We start from the raw sequence: 14,147 nt of genomic DNA, 5'->3' as shown, positions 1-14,147 counted from the left end.
TATATATATATATATATATATATATATATATATATCCTGTGTGCATATATGTAGATATTGTCCTCTAAAGTTTGGCACCACCATGAGTGTTTTTATAAACTTTGCAAATTGTACTTTTGCCCTTGCAGAAAGGGGTCCGAGGGCTCCCTCCGGATTTTTTTTTTCTGGGGCTTATGTTTGAGACTCATGCTATATATATATTTTTTTTAAAAATATATAAAAAAATCATTTTTTTTGTTTTTTACCCTAAAAATGGACAATTTTTGGACTCAGTCAACGTTGACTGAGTCCACAAAAGGACAAACTCGGCATTGACTCGTTGACCGAGTCCGACTCGGCATTGACCGAGTCCGGATCGTGTCCGAAGCCGCACCTGTGTCCGCACTCGTGTCTGGGCGTGTCGACTCGGGTGCGGCGCCTCCCTAGCCGAGTCTGTGTGACATAGGTCACTGGTGACCGGGACCCAACAAGGGAGAGACGAGCTCTAGCGATTGGATTAATCTTCAAGCAGTTAGGGAGAGAGGAATCATGGGTTAACGACGAAGGTTTGGTAAAGCCTGTTTTAATGGTAGAAACAACAAAGGGCAACATAGTAAATTTATGAAGCATAACCATGGTTTGACCATGGAACCCACCTAAGTCAAGGGAGGCATGTGTTTGGGAGTTATTTTGCTAACTAATCTTGTATTTGTAAAATTTCAAAACTTAGGCGTGTATTCATAAATAGGTTAAAAGTCAGGCATGTTTTTGTAAATTTTTCAAAGAAAACTATGGCTTTTCTAGCTGCATGGGCCCATAATCCACTTGCATTTTTCTAAAAAGAAAGCATGACGATGGTTTGACAGTGCCAAACATGCTTAATTTTTCTAAACAACCTCAAAACATGACTTATTTAATATAACAAACAAATCAGTCATGAATTAATGAGGTGAAGAATGAGAGAAGAGAAACATACCTCTGGATGCCATTGAAAGCCAGTCACAGGATAGTCGTATGCTCGTATAGTTGAAACATATACCTGGTATAATCAAATAGCAGTGAGTAAGAGATCATACACATGATATGTAAATAAAAGGCCATTAATAAGGAATGGAACACATTATCATATATAACTGCATGACAGTGCCCCAACTAACCACCACAGAGCGGAAATTTACTGCAACTGAATCAAAGGAGTTATCTTTTTGTACCTTATCATTTTTATCCCTGCTTGTTGTCAAAATCTCAAAGAAACTTGATAAAGCAGAACATTCTCGAAATCTTTCTGGAGATATGCCATACTGTGATCAAGATTATAATCAGAGGGACAAATCAGCCCAATCCCAATCCATTGCTAATAATGGAAAGGGCTTCCAATGGTAAACAGGACAAGTTCAACAGATACCACCAAAGGGGAAAGGAAACAAAGAAATGCTAAAAAGAACAGAATTAAAAAATAGCCAATTAAACAATCTTTTAAATTGGTTAAGCCATAGAAAATTCTGACTAAGATATGTCCATGTTCAAGAAAATCTAGTGTGTCAACAGATGAGTGATGTTACAGGTTCCAGCTTTGCAATCCAAATGCAGTTCATCAAAGCACCAATGTGCAGAATCCATGTTAGAGGGTTACAAAAACAAGAAGGAAAGAATAAATAATGAATAAAAGCATTTGCAGAGAACCTAAAACTGATAAGTGTTAAAATATGTATTTTGTCCCTATTTATTATACCTATATATATACATAATATACATATACACATAGAATGTATGTATATATATATATATACATACATTCTATGTGTATATGTATATTATGTATACATAGTATATATATTTATTTAAATGCAATACATTTTTTGTGGCTGTTGAACTAGCCGTTAGGCACCTCTAACGGCTAGCTTGGCCTCCCTTTGTCCCTCTCATTTGTATATTTAAATGGGTCCTCAGCCCATTTTATGTTATGCTGCTTTGTGAGCATTTTATGAATAAAATCTATATTTTTCATGTGTTTTTTTTCCTCTTATTCTCACTCTCTCTTGGGCCTTAGGGCATTTGTATTGCCCTTAGTGGCTCTTTTGTATTGCCCATAGGGGTTTTTTGCCTATTGTGTTCTTGTATACTTCTCTTTTATTTGATTACAATAAGTTGGTAGATTTCAAACATCTACTTAAATGTTGATGACCACGACTCTACAAATGAAATTTTGACAAGTCATAAAATACTAATTAGGAGACAACGAGTCATATAGGAAATAAAAATCACAAGACCCAGAGTCAATGCCAAAATCTGGTGAATAAAATAACCATTCAACATCATCTTAACTTGAGACTAAACATAACCGCTACAAACTTAATTTCATATTTAAATGAAGCTTCTATTTAGATTCAAGAAATGAGAAGACAAGAAGAAAACGAACCTGAATTGTATCATAGCTGACTTATTTAGGAGCAAATTTCATTTAGTGAGGTAATTAGTCATATAGGAAATAAAAATCACAATACCCAAAGCCACTGCCACAGTAATTCCCAATCAACAAAACAGGACCGATACAAACTTAATTTTGGAGTGGAGTTACGTAAAGCTCCTACTTAGATTCAAGAAATGGGAATCAATATATGACAAGAAAAAATGAGTTTTAATTCTATCATACCCAATCATTAAGAGAACCTCTACCCTCCATCCCACCCTTTTCACCTTTCACTACTTGTTCTCTCTTTATTTTCATTCTCCTCGAGTCTCCAGTATCAGGACCTATAGAAACTTAATTTTGGAGTGGAGTTACGTAAAGCTCCTACTTAGATTCAAGAAATGGGAATCAATATATGACAAGAAAAAATGAGTTTTAATTCTATCATACCCAATCATTAAGAGAACCTCTACCCTCCATCCCACCCTTTTCACCTTTCACTACTTGTTCTCTCTTTATTTTCATTCTCCTCGAGTCTCCAGTATCTCCCTTCTACATTAGATCCATTCAAGGTGTTCATAACTAGAATGCTATGTTACAAGGACTCGGCATAGAGGCCGCCACACCTGCGTTGCAGCAACGCGACGTGGGTGCAGGTGCAGGTGCAGTACCCGGTGCAGTCAACCCACACCCATGGTTATTTTTGTTCAAAATGGACTCAGTCAACTTTGATCAAGTCCATTTTGGTCCATTAAAAAAGGGAGTGGCTCGAGAATGGGTAGAGGTACCTCGAGCCCCCACCCCCCTCCCCCTAAGGGGTACCTCGAGCCACCCCCCCAAAGGGTACCTCGAGGTCCCAGCACTAATATATATATATATATATATACCCTCCTATTAGAATATAGATCGGATATGGATCCAGTTCTGGATCCATATCCATATAGAACATATGCACGTGTATGTTACCATTATAATGTATTTTACATTACTAACCAGGGGCAATCTTGCCATTGTAAAAAGGTGATTGTAAACCTATTTTATTCTAATGACGTTTAGTGCAGCACACAAAAAATCAGAGTGGCTGCCGATTATAAAGGAAAATCCCTCCTCCTCTCTCCTCTCTTCTCCCCTCCTCCTTCTCGGTATTCATGATAAAACAGCCAACGCAAGAAGTTTTAACATGGTATCAGAGCACCGATCAATCTGGGCGTAAAAGTATCTTCGTCAGGGATCGTGAAAGAGTCTGCCCCATTGGTGACGATCTGCCAAGCCTTCTGCCGAGTCTTTCTCCTCATTGGGAACGTGAAAGGGGCCTATTTCAGTCGAGCCTATTTCTTCATCAGGGATCGTGAAAGGACCTGCTCCACGACCTACCATACCTGCTATTTCTCCTCTTCAGACATTGAAAGGGCCTGCTCCACGACCTACCGTACCTGCTATTTCTCCTCTTCAGACAGCCGAGCCGACCTTCAGTCAAGTTTACAAACAGGTCACGTCTGTTTTTATCTCTCTATCTACTTCAGTCGAGCCCTTTGTTCTTCAACAGCAGCCGAGTTTCTTCTTCTTCTATTGCTGAAATACTCCATTTCTGTCAACGTCATCTGTTGTTTCTCCTATTTTTCTTTTGCTGAGATTTATTTTTAGTTTCATTCCCATATCACGCCAACTTTTTCCTTCCCATGCTGTCGTTAATTTCTGTTTTCCCTTTCTGACAGTTCTGAACATCACGATATTGTTGGTTCAACGTCATCTTCTGTTTCTTCTATTTTCTTTCGCTGAGATTTATTTCCAGTTTCATTCCCATATCACGCCAACGTTACTGTTGGTCTGAAAACTGTTTTGTCAGACTACTTTATTCTCTTCTACTTAATCTTGCATTACTCTGTCGTTTTCTTTTCTTGTTACTTCAGCCACAAGTGTTTTCATTTCAGTTTCAGTTACTAATACTTCAGGCAAGCAGTGTCTTCCCATTGTCAACCAGCTACCAATGGATACTTCAGGCTATTCGAGTCTTTCTTCCAACTTCCTTGGACAACTAGTTTCGGAGAAATTAACTACCAACAACTACCTGACTTGGAAAAGGCAAATTGCACCTTTTATTCGTAGTCAAGACCTTTCAGGCCACTTGGATGGATCTACTCCAATACCTCCAGAATTTATCATAATTGAAACCAAAGAAGATGGAGGATTGTCGAGTACTATCCGCAATCCTGCATTCGTTTCTTGGATGAAGCGTGATCAGGCTCTTGTTGCATACATCACTTCCACACTATCTCAAGAGATATTGATTTCCATTCCTGATGATTGCACATTCAAAGTTTTGTGGGAAGTTTTGGCTCAAACATATTCTCAGATATCAGAGGCTAAAGTACTGTTTCTCAAACGCGAATTTCAAATGTTAAGAAAGGGGGCAATGAGCATTATTGAATTCCTAAATCAAGTTAAAAGCATTACGGACCAATTAGCCATGGTTGGGTATCCAGTATCAGATAAAGAAAAGGTGCAACAAACATTGAATGCCTTGGGATCAGAATATCATGTCCTTGTGACCTCCTTATTATGCTTACCTACATTACTCAGTTTTGAGGAATTACGTGCCAAACTCCTTCAATATGAAATGACTCTGAAGAGCATGTCTGATGCTCCAGCTGGACAATCATCTACACATGAGGTTCTTGCCACAGGAATGATAGTTGATCAAGCACGAGGAGAACGTGGCAGAGGCAGGGGAACTGCCATCCAGGGTGGACGTGGATTACTACCTACACCAAATTCCACAACCGGTTTTTCAAGGAATGTTCCTACATGCTATCAGTGTAATAAACGAGGCCACATCAAAGCCAACTGTTGGTTCAACCCGCAGAATCGAAACAGAGCGCAAAATAATAGAAATATTGCTACACCAGGAACTGCAGGTACTTTTCGGGTCAGTGATGATGCTAAGGATCTTCTCTTATCTGCGATGGCCAACTTGAACTTGAAACAGAATGATGATGGAATATGGTATGTTGACTCCGGGGCAGCGACTCATGTCACTGGCAATGCAGGTAAATTCTCTACTTTGGTTCCCTATTCTGGAAAATCTAATATTGTAACTGGAGATGGGACTCACCACCCCATTTCAAACATAGGCAATGTCCTTATTCCTTTGTCTGAGTCATCTATTTCTTTATCTGATGTTGTTCATGCAACAAATATAAAGAAAAATATTGTCTTTGTATCTAAACTTGTTGACTCTACCAATTCATCTGTAGAATTTACTCCTACTTCTGTCTTTGTCAAGGACCTTCAAACGAAGGAGATGTTCGCTAAAGGAGAGCGACGTGGAAACATGTATGTCTTCAGTGAAGATCCAACCTCCAGTGTCTTGAAGCTCAAGCCTGATCACCTCTCTGAAAACGTCCTAAGTTTATCCAAATGTAATAAGCCAGATCTCTGACATTCTCGTCTTGGTCATTGTAGTCAAGTCTTTATCCAATGGTTTTCTTTCAGAGTCTGTTTCACTTTCATTAAAGAATAAAATGTGTTTCAGTTGTCAAGTTTGTAAGAGTCATGTACTTCCCTTTCATCAAATAAATAAAAGATCTTCTATCCCTTTTGAGATAATATGCTCTGATGTTTGGGGTCCAGCTCCCAATCCTTCTTCCTCAGGAAGTAAATACTATGTATCTTTTATTGACAGTTTCTCTCGTTTTACCTGAATATTCTTCATGAAACACAAATCAGAGGTTTTTCTTATTTTTCGTCACTTTTATGCCTATGTTAAAAATCAATTCTCCCAAAATATTCAAATTCTCCAGTGTGATGGAGGTGGTGAGTATTCCTCCAAAGAATTTTTAGATTTCCTCCAAGATAATGGGGTACATCGTAGAGTTTCTTGCCTGTATACTCCACAACAAAATGGAATTGCTGAACGTAAACACAGACATATTGTGGAAAGTGCAATGAGTATGATGCATGGTTGTAATTTGCCTATCAACCTTTGGACAAAAGCTTTTCACACTGCCACTCATGTGATAAATCGTCTTCCTATGCTTATCCTTGAAAATCAGTCTCCCTATTATGTTCTCTTTGGAATAGTTACGAGTTTTTGGATGCACATGTTATGTACATGTTGACAAATCCATGAGAAACAAATTTCAAGACAAAGCCTCTATATGCCAGTTTGTAGGTTATGCAGATGAACACAAGGGATACAGGTGTTATGACCACATCAATAAGAAGATCAGAATTTTCAGAAATGTTGTCTTTGATGAAAGTAGCTTTCCATAAAATAAAGTCAACTATGATCGTGAACATGGTGTTATGACTGATAATTGGTATAATCCATGGCTCAGTGTTGAACTTATTTCACATGCGGCTGAATGTACCACTTTGGCTCCTGAAAACATACATGATGAGACGGTTTCAGATAAGATGTCGGAAACAGAATGTCAGAGATACAAAGGGAACGTCTGCACCAGAAGACCCAGAGTGCAAACAGATGCACCTGTTGGAGAACACATGACATTCCCCAATAACATAGAGGCACCAAGAAGATCAAGCAGGATAAGACATCCAATTGAAAAATGGGTAAGTTACGATAACTTCTCTATGGATTTTCAAATTTTCCTATCCAAGGTTGAAAAACATGAAGAACCACTTGGGTTTTGTCAAGCTGCTCAATCTAACAAATGGATTGAGGCAATGAATGAGGAAATAGAGGCACTTCATGGGTGTCGAACATGGGAGATAGTTGGTCGTCCCCCAGATAAAAATGTTGTTGGCTCAAAATGGGTGTATAAGATTAAATATAAACCGGATGGGAGCATTGAACGATACAAGGCACGTCTTGTTGCCAAAGGTTTCACCCAAGAATATGGTGAAGATTATGATGAGACCTTCAGCCCAGTAGTGAAAATGGGAACCATTCGTATTATCCTCGGCTTGGCTATTGAACATGGGTGGAGCCTTAGTCAACTTGACGTCAAAAATGTGTTTCTTCATGGGGACTTAAAAGAAGAGGTCTATATGGAGCAACCTCAAGGTTATGCAGAGGGAGACCCAAAAGCATATGTATGTAAATTAACCAGAGCATTGTATGGTTTAAAACAAGCCTCCAGGTCATGGTTTGAAAGCTTCTCCTCAGAGATTCAGAACCACGGTTTTATTCGTTCCCAATTAGACCATTCTTTATTCATATACAGGGATGAAACCACTGTAGTTTTCTTGCTTATATATGTTGATGATATAGTGGTCACTGGCAATGCTCCAGAGCATATTCAACAAATTAAAGTTTTGCTGAATATGCGATTCAAGATGAAAGATCTTGGAAAGCTAAGATATTTTCTTGGTGTAGAGGTGGACAGACAGGATGGAGAAATGTCATTAACTCAACACAAATACACTCTTGATCTTTTGGCCAAAGCAGGAATGACAGATTGCAAACCTGTGCCTACACCTAGTGTTGTCAATCAAAAACTCAACATTTGTGATGGCGAGTTGTATCCTGATGCAAGCAAGTATCGCAGTTTAGTGGGCATGTTACAGTACCTTACTTTTACAATAGGGCAATCTTTGCCATTGTAAAAAGGTGATTGTAAAAGAGATAGAAGATCTTTTATTTATTTGATGAAAGGGAAGTACATGACTCTTGCAAACTTGACAACTGGAACACATTTTATTCTTTAATGAAAGTGAAAAAGACTCTGAAAGAAAACCATTGGACACTAACTTTTCAATAAAGACTTGACTACAATGACCAAGACGAGAATGTCATAGATCTGGCTTATTACATTTGGATAAACTTAGGACGTTTTCAGAGAGGTGATCAGGCTTGGGCTTCAAGACACTGGAGGCTAGATCTTCACTGAAGACATACATGTTTCCACGTCGCTCTCCTTTAGCAAACATCTCCTTCGTTTGAAGGTCCTTGACAAAGACAGAAGTAGGAGTAAATTCCACAGATGAATTGGTAGAGTCAACAAGTTTAGATACAGAGACAATGTTTTTTTTTATATTTGGTGCATGAACAACATCAGATAAAGAAATAACCTGGGTTAGGCATGTTACAGTACCTTACTTTTACTAGACCAGATATTGTATATTCTGTAAATCAAGTATCTCAGTTTATGCATGAACCAAAGACTGGTCATATGGATGCCGTTAAACGTATTCTCTGATATCTAAAAGGCACGGTGGGTGATTAACTCAAATATGCTCAATCTTCGTGGGCAACACCGAAACATGACATATTGGCCTATACAGATGCAGACTGGGCAGGAGACCCAGATGAAACGAGGTCGGTTTCAGGATACTGTGTTTTCATTGGAAGCAATCTTATCTCATGGAGTAGCAGAAAACAGAAAGCTGTGGCAAGGTCTAGCACGGAGGCAGAATATAGATCTATGGCAGCTACCACAGCAAAAGTAACCTGGGTTAGGCATCTCCTTACAGAAATGGAAGAGACTACCTCAAGTTCAATCCTCATGTGTGATAATAAAAGTGTTGTACAAATTGCGTTCAATCCTGTTCATCACGGTCGGACCAAACATATTGAGATTGACCAACATTTCATCAGACAAAAGATAGCAGACAAAGAGATTGAACCGGTCTATGTGCCTTCAGAAGACCAAGTTACTGATATGTTCACAAAAGGTCTCACAAGTAACCGCTTTTGGTATCTGAAGAACAAGTTGCACATGGTTCAATCCCATGCACAACTTGAGGGAGGGTATTAGAATATAGATCGGATATGGATCCAGTTCTGGATCCATATCCATATAGAACATATGCACATGTATGTTACCATTATAATGTATTTTACATTACTAACCAGGGGAAATCTTGCCATTGTAAAAAGGTGATTGTAAACCATTTTATTCTAATGATGTTTAGTGCAGCACACAAAAAATCAGAGTGACTGCCGATTACAAAGGAAAATCCCTCCTCCTCTCTCCTCTCTTCTCCCCTCCTCCTTCTCGATATTCACGATAAAACAGCCAACGCAAGCAGTTTTAACACCTCCCGCACCCAAGTTTTTTTAAAGTGCCGTATTGCTGCACCCGCACCTATGTGACATAGCTAGAATGAGATTAAGGGTAAGATATATAAAAATTAGACAACTAAAAAACATGAAAAAGGAATCTCAAAGACAATATGTTCCTAGGAATACTTGAAGGGCTAGATCATTTGGTTGCTCTTGCTAGGAAGAAGCTATGTAGTCAAAAGCGCCAACTAGGCACCGAGTCGGGCTAGTTGCCAAAAAAACTAGGAATCAGTGGGATTCCTAGGTAACCCCTTGCTGGGGTACCAATTTTTCCGACTAGAGTGCCTAGTCGGCTATTAAACTGCCCTCGCCTAAGCATGAGGGCAGTTTAGTCATTTTTTGTTTTGTTTTTATGGAAATGGGAGGATTAAAAACCTTAACACCTCTCTCTCTCTCTCTCTCTCTCTCTCTCTCTCTGCTTTCTTCCTCTTCTTCTTCTTCCCTTGTCTCTCCTCCTCTGCCTTCTTCCTGTTCTTCTTCTTCCCCTGTCTCTCCTCTGCCTTCTTCTTCTTCTTCCCTTGTCTCTCCTCCTCTGCCTTCAACTTCTGCTGATGCTACTGCTTCGTCCGCTGAGAGAGAGAGAGATCATTCTGTGTGTTTCTGTGAATTTTTCTATAAAAACCTGAACCATGTTTAGTATTAGTAATGTGTGATTTTCTGTATTACTGATTATGTCATGTGTGTGTTACTGTGTTTCAGTAAATTTTTTTGTGAAAAGCTAAAACTGAAAGTGTGATGTTTATTTGCATGCATATGTGTATTTTTCTGTGGATTTTCCTGTAAATTGTGTATTTTATAACTTTTTTAATTGGGGTACCAATTCATGTAAATTGTGCAAATTTCTGTCCATGTTCTCAAATTCGAGGCTACAACATGTGTAAGTTTCAGTAAATTTTTAGGCTTTATTTTAAGACTATTTATTTAGCTTTTGTTGATATTGGCAGTTGTTTGATTTGTTTTTCAACTGTTATTAATTTTTGGGCAGGTTTGGTAATATAACAGGTTTCTATGCATGATGAGTAGCGATATCTTATACTTTATGTATTTCATTGTTGATTAATCTTATGTTGCATGGTTGTTTGCTATTAGTTTTAGGCTTTTAGCACTACATTTGTAAATTTTTATTTTTTTTATTTTTAATTGGGGTACCGACTAATCCAACTATTCAGCCTAGTCTCCGAGTAATCTTTTTGGGGTTCCACCGCTTAGGTACCGACTACTGCTTTTGACTACATAGGGAAGAAGCATACTTGTTCTGAGGGACCTATCATGAAGGCTAGATATTTTGGTTGCTTTCGAATCACAGGGTCATTTACATGAGTCTACAATCTGGATGCCTACTGCTTGCATAAGAACACTATCATAGCTTCCAAGTTGATCCATGTACAGGTTGTTTATTTCATAAAAAGAAGCTAAGATTAATTCGTAAATAATGAGTAAATTACTTAAACCAAGCCAACAAAAATATGCAAAGTGACTGGCAACATTGTTGTATCACAAAAAACAAATGTCAAATATTTCATCATACAATGGCATAAACAATAGCCAATGAAAAATTCATAAAACTTGCCTGATGGTTTTGCATAACAAGGCACTCTGTTGTTAATTTCTGAAGCAACTCAGGCGAAAATCTGCACAACAATTTGTGAACTTAGATAGCTGTCACTATCATCCATTATGAATCATGCTGAAGTAGTTCAAAATCCTTTTGTGCATGGTGCTCACTCGAGGCCTTCATCCAGATCAGTTATTCAAAAGCTGACAACTAGGGTTCAACCCTCACCTGCTGTGGTCCCAGCCTGTTTGGACCATGCTTGGGCCCCACTTAGAGACCCAACCCAGCTTGAACCAGACTTAGGACTGGACTGATGTATTTCCCTTCTTGAAATGGGCGGGCCTGCAGTTAGCCCATGGCCAGATCCATATGAGCCAGACACAGGCCACAGTTTTTGCCCCTAGTCCAGCCTGTTGTCCAGCCCTACTGACCAGAACTATGAGACATGAAAATTATATTTTCTTATAACCTCACTATGTGGGATCACAGAGCAGGGTGCATTTCATGAGAATGATTCCTATCTAGATAGTCCCACATCAATACCATCAGAATTGATCACCGACAATCCCATTGTGCAATAGGACCGAATATTACCCTATGAAAATTGAGACCATCCTATTCTGAAGAGGGGATGGTCCATATAGGCTCATAAATGCCACCACACACACACACACGGTGACGGCCAAATGTGTTATTTATTTAGTCAAAATGGTTCTAAAACCAAGCCAACTATTGGTAGCAAAAGAATCTACAGGAAAGGACATGCCACAAGCTGTTAGAAGCCACAATAAAGCCAGATATTAATGAAGTTATACTCTTCAAGAAGGTACCCATCACACCAATCTTCAATGTCACCAGCACTGGAAGTTGATACTCGTGTATGTAGAATCATGTCATCAAGCACTTTGCATGCTCAATATCTCCATTTTTCCAAATTAAGGCTAAAATGCTACATATCCCAGAATTTTCGACATTTCCACTCATCATCTCTCCCAAGTATTCCTGGGTCTCCTTATACAATAGCATAAATGCCTAAACTACAACGCATGGTTTAAAACTGCTTCATCTGGGTTCCATATGATTGTGAAGCATTTATTAGTCAACAAGGAGAATTACTTGGGTTTTCAAAGCAAATATAATTCTTAATATATGTCACTGACGGATTATAAATATGCCAAAAATTGAATATTTTTCCAACATTCTTAAATGCAAATAAGAGACCATGATTTGCAGAGAATAATCCATATGAAATCACAAACATATGCACAATGCTGAATGACTTTATAATGTAGCAGAAGAAACTGAAAGAGTTGGAAAATTGGAAACCCAGGTTTACAATTTCAAAATGAAACATAATTTGAAAATATATACCTCTTGAATACAGTTCCTTCAATATTGACATTTTCTACAAACTGAAGAGCAGATGACTGATCAAGTGCACTAAAACTTTCAAGAATTTTCTTGTCCTACAACCAAAAGCAGAAAATTTCTAATCATAAGTAACAGAATACGAGGACAACCAGAAGAAACAATGGTAAAACAGACTGTCCACTGCCCAAAGCATGCATTAGTGTTTGTCTGACACAACACACATAAAGAAAATCTCGTGAAACTTTTCATGTTTTGGACCACTTACAGTTGCATCAGACTTGCGAGAATTTATTGGAAGAAAGAAAAAAATTCTCAAGCACCAAACAGCATGCTCCCTAATGCCCATTATTCTAGAGCAGTTTGGATATGTCCCAGATCGTACAACTAAAATTTGATGATTCTTGACTGAAAAGTTTTAAGATCATTGAGTTGTCACTTTCAAGTGCAAACTCCACTTCCAACTATGAGTTTACTTTGTTTGCATTTTCTTAAGTTGGCAGATATACAGGTGATGTGATTATGTTTTGGTCACCTAAACAAAGTGTTGGCACACCAACGCAAATTACAAACAAAAGTATCACCTAACAAAGTGTTGTGGCGCAATGCTAAGTAGACGTGCTTGCAGGCATCCTTGGAAAAAAGAGTTTTCCCCTTGAACATCTGCTGAAACTACATTCAACATGCAATGATATGCCCCCAGGAGTGTAGTTTTATTGACACCCATATTAACAGTCTATACATGAATCAGTCAATAGGGATCAATACACCAACAAAGACAGATTGAAAGTGCAAAAATTTCATGTCAGGCCATGCCAAGGGAGAATTCTCTAATTTACCTGGCTAACAATCATGGTTATAAGCTCAAATCCTAAGCAAATAGCAAACAATGGAAAGTGATCTCCAGCATCATTTTTCAGTAGGACTTCCTGCATGTAAAAATGAAGCAGTAAGATAAAAAACTGTGATAAAATACTGGGGAAGAAACAAAGAAATGCAGAAAACTTGAACATACTCACAAGAATATTAAATGAATCACTAGCAAGAAACATTTTCTTTTCATTGATGAGACATAAATACAGGGTGCAACATTAACCATCAGCAACATCAAATATTCATGATGACAGTCAATAAAAGGTGAAAGATAAGAGGTGTCACAATGGAAGATATCATGAATTGTGACAACAATCTACAAGAAACTTAGTTGATGGAACAACGGTTAAGATTGATGCCACATCCCAGGCTCATCCCAGAACACAGAGAAGCACATCTGGGGTATACAGGTTGACAAGAATGGCATGCAAAAACCAAAGACGAAACACAAAGAAATAAATTCTATAAATTAGGAGATGAATGCATAAAGGGCAAACATATCTCTAACGATAACTATTAAAGAGCAAAGAACATGGGAAAAAGTTCAAAGAACATGAAGGTGGCTTACAGATTTGCATGCCAGCTTGGGCAATGTGCACAAAAGATCCAACATGGTAGGATATGACATTGAACTGAGAATGGAGAGGAGAACCCTCGTAAATACAAATATCGTGCAAATATTGCAAAAAACTGCTACTCTCAGAAAGTAATACAAGTCAGCAAACAATAAACAGGCCATACTTTCAGGGGTATGACAAAGTTCATCAATGTAGTATTTTTCTACCAACATGACTGACATGAATGCAGCACACAGATGCTTAGACCTCTTGGAGATATAGAATGGAATCCTCGCACATCTTTCATACAACTAACATCATCTGTTATTCTCAACTTTAGCCGAATCTTTTGATCCTCTACTATCCAGGGTCCAGCAG

The 14,147-nt window shown here is 38.3% G+C and overlaps 1 protein-coding gene across 1 annotated transcript in view; it reads right to left on the bottom strand.

Moving 5' to 3' along the window:
• The window catches only part of LOC149836552 (gamma-glutamyl hydrolase 2-like), a 41,413-nt gene that overhangs the window by 14,602 nt on the left and 12,664 nt on the right, over positions 1-14,147 (bottom strand). Inside the window, exons 3-7 of the mRNA XM_090007036.1 lie at positions 13,179-13,268; positions 12,343-12,437; positions 10,987-11,047; positions 1,191-1,280; positions 956-1,018 (exon numbers count right to left, since the gene is read on the bottom strand). Coding sequence (XP_089863162.1) covers positions 956-1,018; positions 1,191-1,280; positions 10,987-11,047; positions 12,343-12,437; positions 13,179-13,268 — 399 coding nt within the window. The remainder of the gene's footprint in view (positions 1-955; positions 1,019-1,190; positions 1,281-10,986; positions 11,048-12,342; positions 12,438-13,178; positions 13,269-14,147) is intronic.

Source organism: Nuphar pumila, chromosome 5 (assembly GCF_984573655.1).
Source record: "Nuphar pumila chromosome 5, dmNupPumi1.hap1.1, whole genome shotgun sequence".
Lineage (NCBI taxonomy): Eukaryota > Viridiplantae > Streptophyta > Magnoliopsida > Nymphaeales > Nymphaeaceae > Nuphar > Nuphar pumila.
Note: the sequence above shows the minus strand (reverse complement) of the source record. Positions and strands in the feature narration are given on the sequence as shown.